Source organism: Dama dama, chromosome 33 (genome assembly GCF_033118175.1).
Source record: "Dama dama isolate Ldn47 chromosome 33, ASM3311817v1, whole genome shotgun sequence".
NCBI lineage: Eukaryota > Metazoa > Chordata > Mammalia > Artiodactyla > Cervidae > Dama > Dama dama.
In genome coordinates this window covers 40,050,395-40,067,052 of record NC_083713.1, presented here as the reverse complement: position 1 = coordinate 40,067,052, position 16,658 = coordinate 40,050,395, and the positions used below count along the sequence as shown (strand labels likewise).

General features: G+C 44.2%; 1 protein-coding gene across 11 annotated transcripts in view; it reads left to right on the top strand.

Annotated features, from left to right (window-relative positions):
- PKP4 (plakophilin 4) overlaps positions 1-14,044 on the top strand; it is a 248,260-nt gene extending 234,216 nt beyond the window's left edge. For 8 of the 11 annotated variants that reach the window (XM_061135252.1, XM_061135255.1, XM_061135253.1 and 5 more), the window contains 6 exons: positions 2,527-2,722; positions 6,621-6,705; positions 6,829-6,946; positions 9,380-9,508; positions 11,203-11,276; positions 13,043-14,044. In XM_061135252.1, the coding sequence (XP_060991235.1) occupies positions 2,527-2,722; positions 6,621-6,705; positions 6,829-6,946; positions 9,380-9,508; positions 11,203-11,276; positions 13,043-13,291 (851 nt within the window). In that variant the 3' untranslated portion in view covers positions 13,292-14,044. The remainder of the gene's footprint in view (positions 1-2,526; positions 2,723-6,620; positions 6,706-6,828; positions 6,947-9,379; positions 9,509-11,202; positions 11,277-13,042) is intronic. The other 3 variants (XM_061135259.1, XM_061135257.1, XM_061135258.1) reach the window with 2 other exon arrangements.
- The last annotated feature ends 2,614 nt before the right edge of the window (positions 14,045-16,658 follow it).

Sequence of the window (16,658 nt, the reverse complement as noted above, 5' to 3'; positions counted from 1 at the left end):
CAGTTATTCCAGTTTGTCAGTCAGTAATTGAAATGGGAAAAGCTCAAGATAATTCCATTTTAGAGAAGAGTAAGGGAAATTGAGGGTCTGTAAGGAAATGCTTCAGGAGCGAGGGGGCTCCCCTGTCTTGTCCTATTGGGAACTTTATTATTATATCACTCCTGAGACATACAGCATACTCATAATATTCATACCAGAATTGTACTTGTGTCTTCTTTGAAAGAAACAAACACGTTGTTACTGATGTCAGATGTCAGACCAACTGATGTAAACCCTCAACTTGATGAAAATATGTAACTACCCAGTTCAAATGTTTAGATCGAGAAAGATGTCATGGAAAGTATTTTTGGTAGCCTTACTTGGTCAGCTTAAAACTTATTCAAAGAAAAGTTTTTAAAAGCTTTAAGAGGTACCTCATTGTGGTTTTGATTTGCATTTCTCTGATAATGAGTGATGTTGAGCATCTTTTCATGTGTTTGTTAGCCATCTGTATGTCTTCTTTGGAGAAATGTCTGTTTAGTTCTTTGGCCCATTTTTTGATTGGGTCATTTATTTTTCTGGAATTGAGCTGCAGGAGTTGCTTGTATATTTTTGAGATTAATCCTTTGTCTGTTTCTTCATTTGCTATTATTTTCTCCCAATCTGAGGGCTGTCTTTTCACCTTACTTATAGTTTCCTTTGTAGTGCAAAAGCTTTTAAGTTTCATTAGGTCCCATTTGTTTGGTTTTGCTTTTATTTCCAATATTCTGGGAGGTGGGTCATAGAGGATCTTGCTGTGGTTTATGTCGGAGAGTGTTTTGCCTATGTTCTCCTCTAGGAGTTTTATAGTTTCTGGTCTTACATTTAGATCTTTAATCCATTTTGAGTTTATTTTTGTGTATGGTGTTAGAAAGTGTTCTAGTTTCATTCTTTTACAAGTGGTTGACCAGTTTTCCCAGCACCACTTGTTAAAGAGGTTGTCTTTTTTCCATTGTATATCCTTGCCTCCTTTGTCAAAGGTAAGGTGTCCATAGGTTCGTGGATTTATCTCTGGGCTTTCTATTCTGTTCCATTGATCTATATTTCTGTCTTTGTGCCAGTACCATACTGTCTTGATGACTGTGGCTTTGTAGTAGAGTCTGAAGTCAGGCAGGTTGATTCCTCCAGTTCCATTCTTCTTTCTCAAGATTACTTTGGCTATTCGAGGTTTTTTGTATTTCCATACAAATTGTGAAATTCTTTGGTCTAGTTCTGTGAAAAATATCGTACCATTACACGCCAGTCAGGATGGCTGCTATCCAAAAGTCTACAAGCAATAAATGCTGGAGAGGGTGTGGAGAAAAGGGAACCCTCTTACACTGTTGGTGGGAATGCAAACTAGTACAGCCGCTATGGAAAACAGTGTGGAGATTTCTTAAAAAACTTGAAATAGAACTGCCATATGACCCAGCAATCCCACTTCTGGGCATACACACTGAGGAAACCAGATCTGAAAGAGACACGTGCACCCCAATGTTCATCGCAGCACTGTTTATAATAGCCAGGACATGGAAACAACCTAGATGCCCATCAGCAGATGAATGGATAAGGAAGCTGTGGTACATATACACCATGGAATATTACTCAGCCGTTAAAAAGAATTCATTTGAACCAGTCCTAATGAGATGGATGAAGCTGGAGCCCCTTATACAGAGTGAAGTAAGCCAGAAAGATAAAGAACATTACAGCATACTATCACATACATATGGAATTTAGAAAGATGGTAACAATAACCCTATATGCAAAACAGAAAAAGAGCCACAGAAATACAGAACAGACTTTTGAACTCTGTGGGAGAATGTGAGGGTGGGATATTTCAAAAGAACAGCATGTATACTCTCTATGGTGAAACAGATCACCAGCCCAGGTGGGATGCATGAGACAAGTGCTCCAGCCTGGTGCACTGGGAGGACTCGGGGGAATTGGGTGGAGAGGGAGGTGGGAGCGGGGATCGGGATGGGGAATACGTGTAAATCCATGGCTGATTCATATCAATGTATGACAAAACCCACTGAAATGTTGTGAAGTGATTGGCCTCCAACTAATAAAAAAAAAAGAGAGATTTAAAAAAATAAAAAATAAAAAAAATAAAAAAAAAAAATAAAAGCTTTAAGAGGAAGTTGTAGTTGTGATGCATAGGAATTGAATGGAGAACAGTATTTACTATCATCATTCCTTTATTCTCACTTTCATGAAAATAGTGGAAACTAAAACAACATGATTTAGTATACCAGTTTTATACCCTGATTTACACTTTCTTTTAGCACTTTGCAGTAAAGTTTTATAAACCCATCATTTCCCCAAGTGGCCTGGCTGTGATGTTAACCTGCCCCTTACAGTTAAAATGTTTGTCATTTCCTTCTTCACTGTGGATTTTTTTTCTTTCCTGTTATTGTCTCTTTTGAGGCTTTATCTTAAAGAGACCACGCAGTCACAGTTTTTCAATAACAATAATAACAAAAACCAGATCCCTTCCAGAATTGGAATGAACCCTTTTGTCCTGGGCAGGGAAATATGCCATGCGAGACCTGGTCAACCGGCTCCCAGGAGGCACCGGCCCCAGCGTGCTGTCGGATGAGACCGTGGCGGCCATCTGCTGCGCCCTACACGAGGTCACCAGCAAGAACATGGAGAACGCCAAGGCACTGGCTGATTCGGGAGGCATAGAGAAGCTGGTGAACATCACCAAGGGCAGAGGAGACAGGCAAGTCTGCTGCAAGGGGATGCCCGCCCTAGGCCCTCATTCTTGGGTTGGCCCTGTGCCAAGGGCTTTGGTCAAGGATACATTTCCTGTTGAGAGAGATTTATTTCTTCACTTTTTACATGCCAATAAGCTAAGCAGTTAAAACCTATTTTGCTGGGAGAAGTATTTGTGGTCATGGGGCCCCTTTTCTGTTCTTTATTTCCTTGGAGCATCCCTTAGCCCTACAGTTGTCCTGTCCCTAAAGCCACATGTGGCCATTCTGCCTCCTGGGAGAATCAGACGTGTCATGGGGAGGAAAACCTGAAGACCTATCTCCCTCGGGCATTTGGCTCTGCTCCAGGCTCTGGAGCCTGTTCTGCAAGAACTTCTTCCTAAATCCTCAGTTCTGGGATTATTTGCTCCCACAAAGTACTAAAATCACCACGTGCAGCAGAGCCTACATGTGGCCTCAGGATGAGCCCTGGGCTTGGATCATATGTCACTTCTGGGTGACACCCAGGTAATGAAGCATTAGAAGGATTGGTGACAAAAATTAGCTTCTTGTCACAGAGCCATAGCGCTGACTACGAATTTGCCTTAGTACCAGATCAGAGAATCCTTCAAGGAAGTGGAAAGTGTAGGACACACAGGATGGTACCTCCACTTCAGTTGTAAAATCCCCCGCCCCCGCAAATCTCCTCCTGTAGGGCAGCGGCTTCCCTGGTTTATTTATGGCCTCTCTGGCATCTAACGCCACCAGTATAGCAGGCGCTTCGTATTTTTATTCACTGCTGCATCCTCAGTGTCTAGAACAAAGTCTGGCCCCCAATTCATAAACACTTATTAGCTGGCTGAGCATCAGTGCTAGAAGTCACATTGTATATACTTTTGAAACAGTTTGTTGATAAAATAAAAGAATAATGTAGCAAAGCATAGTCTCCACAGAAAGCACAGCTATCAACATTATCCACATTTCCTTTTAGTCCTTTTTTTCTTATGTGTGTATCTTTTTTATCTCATTAGTATTAAGTACACACACACTCCTTTTTATTTCAAAGGAAATGAAACATTACAGAAAAAGCTAAGGTCCTGTTCCACTAACTCCCCTTCTCTCCCATCTTCCATAAGAGTAACCAAAATCACATTTTGTGCTCTTAAAATTTTGTGAGGTAGCCATTATTTGTGAAAGGCATAAGAGCAGACTACAGAAATGCTGAAACAGTGCCAAAATGTTTGTATATTTTTAAAAAGTCTAGTTTTTTTATTCAAAACAGATTCAGAGAGTCCTAGATCAAATCAAGTTTTCTTCTGAACATAAACTTACTTTCCTTTCCATTCATTCACCAAGCATCTGTCTCCTGCCTCCCTGCCATGTGCTACAGTGGTGTTCAGGTCACACCTCCCCACAGGCAGCTTACATTCCCTGGTCAGAGCAGACGAGGTTCCAATGGAGTGAGCAGCACACTTAGCCTGTGGATGGGGCTGAGTGTGTGGCAAGGAATAAAATCAGGGGTAGTTATAGGGCTCGCCAGGGTGAGGAGGGGCTGTCACAATTTTAGACACAGTCATCGGGAAGACCTCAAGTAGATGGTGCTTCTTGAGCACAGACCTGGAGGAGGGAGGGAAGAGCATTTGGGGGCAAAGGGAACAAGTGGAAGTGCCCAGAGATGGTAGAGCACCTGTGTGTGTGATGAAGGGCAGGAAGTCAGAGGGGCTACAACAGAGCAAGCAGCAGGGAAGAGGGGGAGGGACGGTAACCAGAAGTATAGGAGCCTGTGGATCAGTGTCAGAGGACTCTGACCTTTACTCTGAGCAAAACTGGGAGCTATTGGAGAGTGTACAGCAGAGGAGAGACATGATCTGATGTCCCTGAAAGTAATCAGAGTGACTCCACAACCTCTTCTCCCCTGACTCCTAATGAGACTAACGGTGACAGGACTTGAGGTGGAGAAGTGGTTGATCCTGACATGTTGAAAAACAGAATCAGTGAATGGGATTTACTGAAGGACTAGATGAGCAGCAGGAAAGAAGGAAAGTGTCAAGGATGACTCTGAGGTCTTTGGCAGAAGAGACCATGGGATGAAATTGCCACTTACCGACATGGGACAGCTGGCAGGAGCAGCAGGTTTTCAGGGAGGACCAGAGTTTGGGATGTGATACACTTGAGATTGCTATTAGATGTCCACATGAGGGTCTGGTCAGGAGTGGAATATACTCCAGTCAAGTTCAAGATAGAGGTCCAGGCCACGGATCAATTTGAGAGTCATAGGGTGTAGATGGCATATTTAGAGAAGAGAAGTGGGATGAGATCAACAAGAGATGTAGATAGAGAAGAGAGGAGGCCTGAGGGCTCTGGTGTCCCTCACGGTTTGAGGTCAAGGAGATATGAGGAACCAGCAGTGAGCCCGAGAAAGGGTAGCCAGACCATTCAGAAGAGACCCAGCCACACCTGGTGCCTTGCAAGCCACATGCAGAAAGTGTTTTGAAGGTGAGCGCATATCACATGTGCTGCTCAGCCAGGTAGGACTAGGATTGGGATGTGCCCAGTTGAACAATATTGAGGAGAAGATGGGATGAGAGAAATTAGAGATGAGACTGCGTGGTTGCATCCAGGAATGGTGCTGCAAAGGGAGAGCAGAGGACCTTCCTTGCTTTCTCAGGAGTCGGGTTTCTGCTCAGAGAACCTGCCTCTAAAGATATGTGGCCTAGCTGTTGGTGTTAAGGTGTGCACCTAGCACGCCCCTGCTGTCAGGTTTGTGGAGGAGTCCTTGGAGGTCTGAGGTCTGCCTTTCCTGACCTGATCCCAGCTGCCCAGCATTTAAAGATGGAAAACAATAGCAGCAGCAGTAGCTGCTGCGTGAGACCCTGGCTGAGAGCGGGTGGCTGTGAGGTGTGGAGACCTTGCAGGACCGTCACTGGTGTCTGAAATTTCCTATGCATTCTCTTCTTTCGGGTATTCCTTGCTCTATTGTCTGCTTTGGAAATTTTAAATTTAAAAAGTCTTAGAGTGGTTGGGTCTGACCCAGATTTTCCCTTGACTCACCTCTGGGAACTGAGATTGTGAGGCCCCTGCACTTGCCTACGCGCCACCCCCCTGCTGAAGCCTCAGAATCATCACAGCGCAGATTCTGTTGTGATGGACTGGATGGAGGAGGTGCCACCAGCCTGCTCACCTCTCTTCTTCCCCCATGTCCTGAGGGTTTAGTTGGGAAGATAAGGAATGGAAGAGGACATCAGATCAAATCTTCAACATCAAAATGAAGTCTGAGGACAGAGGTGTTCCATTCTCCTCAGGGCCCCTGAAGTACCCTCATGAGGTGCTCTGAAGGCCTTCGCTGAGGCAGGAAGCTGCATTCCCGCTTCCCTTCATGGTGAGGCCGCTGACTGAGAGGGCCAACTCCTGAGGTGAGCTGCCTGGACTTGTGGTCAGCGGCGCTCAAATACAGCACCGACATTCAACAGTCTTCAGAGAGGGGAGGCAGTAACTGACGTTATTTTCCAAGGCAACTATGAGAGCTCACAGACACATGTGTTTACAAAGAGGTATACATGATAGGAAAATTATAAGAAGGCCTAATAATGGTTCAGCGGATATTTCAGTCAACTTGGCAGGGTCCTCAGCCCCTTGGGATGTGTGGTCACAGTCAGCAGTCATGGGCTCATTCCAACCACAGCTTCTGACCACACAGCCGAGTGCCTGGGAGCCTTTATTTGTTCCCTGCCACATCTGGCCAGCCGTGAACTTGACAGACTCCCAGGGGCCCCTCACACCTTGGTGGTGGTTGCTAGCAGCAGCCTCCTCCCTGCCAGGGTCCTTGGAGAGGGGGCCTCCTGGCCACCACTTTGCTGCCAGAGTCTTCTCAAGTGGAGCCTGGAGCGGTGCTGCCCACGTTCATTAACATGCCTCCTCTTTCCCTAGATCATCTCTGAAAGTGGTGAAGGCAGCAGCCCAGGTCTTGAATACATTATGGCAATATCGGGACCTCCGGAGCATTTATAAAAAGGTAACTTACGAGAATAGCTCTAGTATAATTAGCATTCATCAGAGCGCACAGTCGTGATCATTTATTATCATGAAATGTCATTTTTCATTTTGAGAGGTTTCTTTTTCTCTTTTAACTCCACAGGATGGGTGGAATCAGAACCATTTTATTACACCTGTGTCAACGTTGGAGCGAGACCGGTTCAAATCACATCCTTCCTTGTCTATCACCAACCAACAAATGTCACCCGTCATTCAGTCAGGTCAGTGGGTAAATGCCCCTCCTAGGTGATAGCGTGTGACAGAACGTTGTTTCCCATCCGGAGAAGATTGAGCATGCACGCTGAAGTCTGTCACTTCCAAACAGTGAGGGAAGGAGAGTTTGCTTTTCAAACTGAAAGCCTTATTCAGGAATTACATGTTATTGTAAACAGCAGGCCCACTCTCCTCCTTCCGTTTTAAAGGTTTATGCAAGTTTACACCAACTAGGGTGCACAAAAGTGGCCCAGCCTCCTCTGTTACCCCAGGCTTCTGCTTCACTAGGTTTGCCAAGGGGCCTGGGAACCTGCACTTCATAAACTGACCTGGTGACGCGGATATAGGAGAGTGGAGGAACACACTTTGAGAGCCACTAGCTTGTGCCTAAAAATGGTTGCCTTTGTCTGCCTGCTGGCCATAAGTCTGAAATCTCTTCCAAAGTGATTTTTTTACATTTCTTGATGAAAACTCTTATTAGAGTCCTTTAGACCCTGGGAGAGCCATGATCTCCCCCTGCACCTTACTTCTCACAAGTTAAACCTCTATCTGCTGGCTGCACCCAGACCCCAGCATCCACAGCTCATGGGCAGGCCTTGTAGGTGGCTTTATAGGGATTCCCTATGATTTGTAAGTTGGGAGTCTTGGCAACCATGCTACCTACTTATTAGTGGTATTTAATTTGATAGAAAGAATGTTTTGAGACTCAATGTAATTTTTTTTTTACATGTAAGAACAGAATATTACCACCAAGTTGATTCAGTCCTGTAAATTTAATTCTTAACTAAATGAAACAGGAAAAGTAATAAACATCTTTTATTTGGCTTTAAATCTCCCCTTCTGACATATAAATATTATCTGTTGTATTCAGTTGTGTTCTTGCTGGCAGTCTTATTTCTCTTGTGGACAAATGTGGCCAAAAAGACTAATATACGACTGCGGGTTCTTGTCGCGTAATTAGATGTCTTCACTTATACCAGGAATTTTTAAAAATTATCTCCGCCTACTGCAGTGATATATATTTATATCTTAGTTTTTAAATTATGAGTGGTTTTCCTTCAAAAAGACCTCTGCTTGGGTTTTGACACATTCTTGCTGGGCTCCCAGGTATAGCCTGAGGCCGTCCTGCTTTATAAAAATGCTCAGGATTCTTTAGGGAACTTGGAAAGTGTGGTGCCAGGACAAGTGGGAGAGCTGGCTGCTTAACGAAAGGCATGTGTCCAGGCAAAAAAGTAACTTCAGACAAATTAGGACGTAGTCGGTAAGCAATGAACTCATTTTGAGAACTCAAATAACCACACTGGACAGTGCTGACGAGCCCCATCCAAGTTCCGAGGTCCCTTTTTGGGTTCCATTTGAAGGTGGGATATAATTCACACTTGTTTCTCCAGTTATTCTGAGGGCTGATCATCCATCCCTCAGGGCTAGTGTGATATCTGCTTATGGGCACATCTCATATCTTGCTGACATGTTGATAATAGTGAGGCAGGTGGGGACGTCTACCTACCTTCTAGAAAGTAGGATGAGAAGCACATAGACACTGCCCATGCTCAAAATATTTTCTAGGGAAGATATTCTGCTATCAGTCTTCCTCTGAAAGCATCGATGCATGCAAAACCATCAGTGGCAGGTCTGGGGGCTGCTGCTCTCTAGTGGATCCAGTGAATAAGTGACCACTCTTAATTGTAAGACACTTCAATACAAGTAAGATGATTCCTTAATGAGAAAAAGAAGATGTGCAGTGTTTTCCTTCTGTGCGAAAATGTCCCACAGGATACCTAAGGGTAGATATGTTGTTAATGAAATGTTTGGCTCCAGCTGGATAAAAAAGCTGAACCTTTGTGAAGCTGGGCTTCTCAGCATCCTGAGCTTTTTGATGAGCAGGGCTTACTGAGCTTATAATTTCCCTGACAGCTGATCACCATAAAAGGAATTATAAATTTCATGGGCTGGGCACTCTTATTCAAACACATTTAGAGATGCAGATATTTTTTAAATCAGAAATCAAAACATGCCATAAAACATCTATTTACTGAAGAGCTATACATTAAGAATAATAGATGGGTGTATCACGAGCTTCTGAACTGAGATCATAAAACAGCAAACTTAACTCTTGCATTAGTCTCAAAGGCCTAAGCAGGTCATTGGGACCTGCCATCTCAGTGGGGAAACTGCACGACCCCTGTACCACCCTGGGCTCCCCAGCGATCTCCGGGGTTGACAGCACTGATCATCACAGTGGCCAGTCTACAGGCCACCATCCAGGGACCCGGAGTTGGCTGCCCTCCAGCTCTCAGCATCTCTAAGAGCTGACTTTAGTGCTGGCCACGTCTAATTATTGACCTTTGTTCTTCCAGAAAGGACTTCCTAGAGACACTGACAGTCTGATTTCTCTTTTCTTCTCCTCTCTCTCCCCATCCTCCTTTCACCTGTCCCTTCAGTCGGCAGCACCTCTTCCTCACCAGCACTGTTAGGAGTCAGAGACCCTCGCTCTGAATACGATAGGACCCAGCCACCTATGCAGTATTACAGTAGCCAAGGGGATGCCACACACAGAGGCCTGTACCCTGGTAAGATGCCAGTCGGGTGTGTGATAGAGTATCTCGAAAAGCCGCGTGTCCCCAGGCACTTGAACGGCAGCCTGGGAGGTAACCTCTGCCTGCCTTGAGATGGTCCCCCAGCAGCAAACCATGGTCCACTCTCTCCATCTCCTTCCTGCTTCAGGGGCTGTTGCCTTTCCCACTTGTTTTAAGTAAAACAAGCAGAGGCAATGGTCTGCTGACCACAAATGAAAAGAGCACTGTATCCAAGTGAGAAAGCATTTCCGGCTCCCCTGCAGCACAGGCCCTTTGTCCTGCCCCCTCCCCACTCCCCTGTGTGTTCCAGAAACCTGTGCTCTGTGACATTTGGCAGGGCCAATCTCCTGGACCGATTGATACATTCAAACCTGCGGATGGGGGTCAATTCCATTTGCATTTTCGTGGAAAAGTTTGAATGAATAACAAAATATATAATGTGATTCTCCTCAGAGTGATTATTTATTTTTTAAGAATAACAAAAGTGATGTTGCACAGTATTATTTTTATGTCCTATTCAGAAAGCCGTGCATATAATTTATTTAAAGAATGCCAACCTGAAGGGTTAACCACGATTTCATATTATCTCCATTCTCAGCTATCTTGCAAATTGAAACTACTCTGGAGGTTTCAAAAAGGGGGGGAACCCTCCTTTCTCAAAAAAAGGAAAAAAACTATTTCTTAAAAAGAAATAAAAGCTGGTGGCAATTTAACAACTGCTGGGGGAGCAGTCTCAGTTGTGCTGTTGTCTTTAAAATTGTGATTCCACAGGACTATTTACTAATCGACTGTTGTTACTATGGCAATTAATAGCTCAGAAAATTGCAGATGCTACATTTCAAACACCAAGCTCTTTGCAGAGGAAATGCACATACCAACTGAAGTGCATTGTTGCTTCAGGTTTGCAGTAGCCCGCTTTATTTTAAAGATCGCCTCCTTAGCATGCGCGCCCTTCTGTATCTTCTTTGCTTGCTTCAATAAACTAATTTGCCTCAAATATGTTTCATTTTCCTCATTAAAATAAAAATCTTTGCTAGCCTTAACAATACTAGATGGGTAACCAGTGACATCATCAGAGTCTACTGTGGACTCTTGAAGACAGCTATCTGGTTACCAGGTTCTTTTTAAGACATAGTCAAATATGGCAGACACAAGACTGTGCCTCCAGGTGGCCAGCCTTTTAGAACACAGGCTGTCCCTGCTCCTTGCAGGCCCTGGGATTTTGAATCAAGGCTGTTCTGAGGGCATGGAGCTTGTTCTGCTGTTTCCCTTCCCCCATCTGAGGGGTGGGGGCAAAACTCAAGAGCCCTGGAAAAGCCGTGTTCCTGGGCTCCGGGGGCAAGTCTGCTGTTCAGAAAGCCAGCCAGCGGACATCTGCACAGGTGGGAAGAGCTCCCCATAGTGACCACAGGTTGAGAAGGAATCCTTTTAGGATCTGTGCATTGGCATTGCTTTTTGGTGAAACACACAGCCTCTTTTTGCCATATTCATTAGCCCCTGAGAGCCCTGGGTTAGGCAGCAAGCAGGCTTGATCCGGGGCACCCAGGCTGCTAACTGTCTGGGGCTGTGCCATGCCCGGAAGGCAGGGCCTGTCGGGCACACCACCAGCCCTAGCTCTGGGAGTCCATATGACCTAATGGACCGGATAATGAGCACTAGTTTTAATTTCATAAAATATTTTCTTACAGGCTCCAGCAAACCTTCACCAATTTACATCAGTTCCTATTCCTCACCAGCAAGAGAACAAAATAGACGGCTACAGGTGAATTTGCAATACCATTTTTACAGAAGGCCGATTAGCAGGGATCAACACAGTAAGGGGTCCGCACCGGTTGACATACCTGAGCTGGGCCCACGGCGGGGCCGGGGAGCTGTCCCAAGGGATCTCTGTTCCTTGGAAGCTCATCCGTGGTTTAATCAAATCACTTCTGCAGTAGCCTCTTGTCCTTGCATATCCGAATTGGTAACCCCATGCCACTGATGGCAACCAGCTGAGAAGTCTTTAACTCCTGTTCTTTATCCAACAGTTTCCTTTTCCCACTTTTTTTTTTTTTTTAAAATCTCTGAAATCTCTTCTGTTCTCTGGGTGGGGAAAGATCAGTAAGCACACTTGGTCCTCTCAACTCATTGTTCTCTTTTTTGTATCTCCGTCTCTTTCTCCATCTTCATGGCTTCCTCTGATTCGGGCCTCCATGGTTTGAAGACACTTGAGTCATAGGCTCAGAGGTCACAGTAGACTCAGCCCTACAGGGGTAGACCCCCACTCCCCAGCAGAAAGGGGACTAGTGATTGTAACATTTAATCTCTGCTTTCATGGGGGCCTAAAATTCATTTTGGTCCTGTCTGATGCCATGTCCACCAGGGTCACCTGATCTCTCCTCTTACCTTCCATTAACACAGCAGTTGGGGATTTCCCAAACAAGCCTGTAAGCTGCCCTGCAGATAAGGATGCTCTCAGACCTCCTTCCATATCTTTTCTCTGTAGATGGAAGAAGAACCTCTCAAGTTACTCATAATCTCTGCTATAGTTTTTTCGTCAGGAGAAATATCCTCAGAATCATCACTCTTAAGTTAAAAAGCAAATTTAGCTCTGAAATCCTTATAATATTAGAATGCCTTTAGTTCTAGAATATGGTGTTGATCCCTATGTGGTAAATCTGTAACATCTTGCTACAGGCAGGGCAGGGTGGAATTGGGGCATAATCAGGAGGAAAGACCAACATTAGAACCATTACACTTTTTCTCCAAACATGTGAAGAAATGATGATGAAGTCAGAGATAGACGGCATAGAAGGAAATGAGGGCAGGCTGTGGGTGCCCACCTGTGTTTCACTTTGCTTCCTTATAGCTGAAGTTAGTATCAGCCCTGGCTTGGGGAAAGTCTGTTCCTTTTGAATTGTATTTGCTCACATATCTCTTATAATTTTACTGCTCTCCTGCCGGAGATTGCTTATTCTTTTAAAAGCACAGCAGGGTTTCCAAAGTGTGACTTGTTCACTGGACTACATATTTCTTTTAAAACTGAGGGATGGACTCAATCTTCATCTCTGAGATAAATGTTTTCAAAGATGGTTCTGCAATTACACAGCAATCTGAAGCCCCAAAATCCAACCTTTTAACTGGGTTCTTGATATGCTAATTGTACCCCTGTGTCAAAGCAAAAATAAAGGCCATCTTTCAACGGGCATGCCCAGGTCACAGGTCACAGGCTCTTCCAGAGCAGAGCACAGAACTTGGCCTCTAGGAAGGAGGGAGGTAGCAGGGGCTATCTGGGGTTCTCTCAAGTTGCTGACTTCTAGGAGTCATAGGATAGGACTTGAACCAACTGCCAGCTCACCTGTAAACAATTTAAAATCCTTCCAGTCCACTAGTAAACATACAGTGTGCACCAGGTAAACGTTCAATGATAAATTCACAAACACTGAATATTGCTTTAAAAATATAAAGCAGGAAGCCCACATTAATTTTCCTTAAACATGTACTTCCAAAAATTGCCTTGATTTATTTGCTTTCTCATTTTGCCAACAGCATCAACAGCTGTATTATAGTCAAGATGACTCCAACAGAAAGAACTTTGATGCATACAGATTGTATTTGCAGTCTCCTCATAGCTATGAAGATCCTTATTTTGATGACCGAGTTCACTTTCCAGCTTCTACTGATTATTCGACACAGTATGGACTGAAATCAACCACAAATTACGTGGACTTTTATTCCACTAAACGACCTTCTTACAGAGCAGAACAGTACCCAGGGTCCCCAGACTCGTGGGTGTAGCATCCTGATGCTCTAGAGAGAAACTCTTTCTTTCTAACTTTGTTTGGATTGAGATGAGAAGTCCGTCTTGCTGATTTGCTGATGAAATGTGAAAGTGACATGGAAGGAATGAGTGAAGAGCATTTTCTTTTTTTCTTTTTTGAGGAATTTTCAGGGAAGTGAGGCAACCTTCGGGAGAAAGGACTTTCTAAGCTATACTTAGGTGTTAGATCTAATTACTTGTAGATTCTATAGTCTGGTGAAGGTGTGGGCGATGTGATGAGAGGTTTGAGAAATGGGTGAAATGAGATGGGGGATGTGTAGGTCAAATCAAATTAAAAATGATTTTTTTAATGTGAATAAGTTATGTTCTGATAGTTTGTACAGAAAAGAAAAATAAATAAAATGGATGCCCTTCGTGTTTTATTGCTATTACTAACTGTCAAGATTGTATGCTATTATGTCTTGTAAATTCCTTTTGTTGATGTAAATATGGAAATGCCACATTGGTTAAGTGCCATCACTTGTAACGCAGTATGTCATCTGAAAAGAGATTTGAAGAAACTGACAGCTTAAAAAACAAACGGGAAACCCAAGGAATTGTTAGCAGTTAAAAACAAACTACAACATCCTTTGTTTTCAAAATGAGTAGTGTACCTTTGAAGCACAAAGTCCAGTCTGGTATAGCAGCGCCATGCCCATTCCCCGCCTCTTTCCTAGGACACTTCACTGCCATTTTCTATGCACATGAAAGAGAAATAAATGTGGAAATTTCATCCTTGGAAATTTGTTCCCTGTTCTTTTTGTTTTTTGGTTTTTTTTCTGTGTATGACACAGAAAAGTAGGTGAATCTCATTGCATATAGGAAACAGCTTAAATATATCCATCTATTTTGGACTTTTCCTAGTTCCATACAGTTAATATACTTTGCGGAATGGACTGTTCCACAGAATAACACTGTGAACTTTCCTCTTCTTTATCTATCTTAGTGTTTTTATTTCTTGTGATCTGTTTTTAATCTAATGCCCATTATCATTTTATCATGTTTTTTTTCCAGACTGCTGTATATTTAACACCACTTTTCACCGAAGAGAAATTACATCTGGCAGCCTGGCCCTAACTAAAATGGCAGACTCCTTTTGGCATCATTTTAAGAACTCCATAACTGCGTAAGAACAGTGGTCGGGCACTTATTGGTTGACAGCAATGTAATAAGCTGAAACAAATTCTAAATAATCATTTTGCTGAGTAATCCCTTGAGACAGAATAATTCCTGGCTTAGAGACAGGGTAGGGAAGCCCCACCATGCATGGCAGGCAGGGGTCCTCATAATACCAAGCTGCATCCCTTCCTAGCCCTTCTCCATCCCTGAAGACCCAAAGTCTGAGAACTTCCCAGGTCTTGTGGTTTCCACCCTGGGTCTTACATGGAAAACAACACATACAGCAAGTCAAACCCAGTGGAGTTCACTCAGCTCAGTATATCCTGCAAATGTGATTATAAAAAAGAAAGACCTAGTCTAACCTGTGTGTTTAAATTTGTGAGTATACAGAGAGAGTTCCAAGAGGAAAGTGCTTTCTCTCCCTTGCTGAATGAACTACAGCTAAAGAATTAGGCTCCAAAGTGAAATGGAAATACAGGAATAAGCAAAAAGCTCCCTCACATCCAGCCTCCCATGAGGCAGTAGTGGTAAAGAACCCAACCTGCCAATGCAGGAGACGTAAAAGACATGGGTTTGATCACTGGGTCAGGAAGTTTTGAAATGCTGCCTGTCAGATGGGGGTCCTGGTTCACCAAGCTACCCCAAAGATTTCAAAAATCCATGGACAGAGGAGCCTGGTGGGCTAATCCATGGGGTTGCAAAGAGTCAGACACTACTGAGCACAAGCATCTCATCCTCTTCCTCATGTCCACCAATGGCAAACCTTTCCGAAGTGCAGGCTTTCTGAAATGACACCTGAGCCAGTTCCCACAGTCAGACTGCCCAGCTGCTCCCAGCCTCACGTGCCCTGGAAACCACCCTCTTTCGATGGCAGAAGCTGCCAGATTTCCCCCAGGGAGCTGGCCTCAGGACTTTGGAGATGTCTGGTGTCTGTGTGAGTTTTGAATCACTGTCTTCACTGAACCTGCTTTCCATGCATCTGGCTTAAAGTTAAAGGCCCTCCCCCAGGGAGTCAGGAGTAAAGGACTGTAGCTGGTCTGAGCTCACTGACAGTGACTGCTGCTTTTAGTGACTTTGTCAACATTTGGGGTTGCTTGGTGAACCAGGACCCCCATCTGACAGGCAGCATTTCAAAAACTGATCCAAATTTAGGTTGCAAAGAATTCACTTGGGTCTCCAGCCAGACCTTGTAATGGGGCCAGAAAGAAGCCTGTGGGTGAGAACTGGGCAGAAGATCAGGTGCCTTCTCAGGCTCCTACCTGATAACTGAGGAAAAAAGAACCTGCAGATGCAGCCTGAAAGACCGAGCCCTACCCTCACCCCACTCTTCAAGATATGGAAATAGAAAAGCTCTGCTGAAACTAACTTGACTTTCTGTTGCTGCCCCCAAAATGTCAGGCAGAACTCAGACCTCCTGAAGAGAGCTATGCTTCCACTCAACCATGGTCAGCGTACTGCCCCGCTCCCAAGTCCTGGAGAATCAGGCTTACTGAGCCTGTGTTGGTGAGCTAGACCCGTGCATCTCCACCCTGACCACACATTAGAGCCCCCCCCCCAACACTGACCAGTGGCAACCTCAGGAGCTGGGGTTCAGGCGTCTGTTCTTGAGAAGCTCCCTGGCTGATTGCAGCGTGTGGTCAAGCCACTTGACCTGCACACCATTCCCCTCACCAGTTTCCTGCCCTGGAACCTGAAAATGTAGCAGTTGGAATTAGGGTTGGGGAGAGCTTGCCTGGAAGATAGTGATAAAGATTTGGAGTGTTAAAATGGAGATTTTTATTTTTTTAAATTATGAAAGTATGATGACACATTTACAGGAGACTTGGAAAATATAGAGCAAAGTTACATATAGTTCCACTATGAAAGTGAAAGTGCTATTGCCTCAGACGTGTCTGACTCTTTGCAACCCCATGGACTATAGCCCACCAGGCTCCTCTGTCCATGGAATTTACCAGGCAAGAATAGTGGAGTGCCATTCCCTTCTCCAGGGGGTCTTCCCAACCCAGGGATCAAACCTGGGTCTCCCATATTGCAGGCAGGTTCTTTATCATCTGAGCTACAGGGAAGCCATATTATAATTATTTTTTAAGTAGCTAAGATTTTTAGTTGGAGTTTCAATATCAAATTCTCAAAAATTAATGGAATGAATATACAGAAGAGTAGAAGGATATAGTAGACCTGAAAACCACTGTGAACCAATTCAACATAATTAAGTTTTATATAATT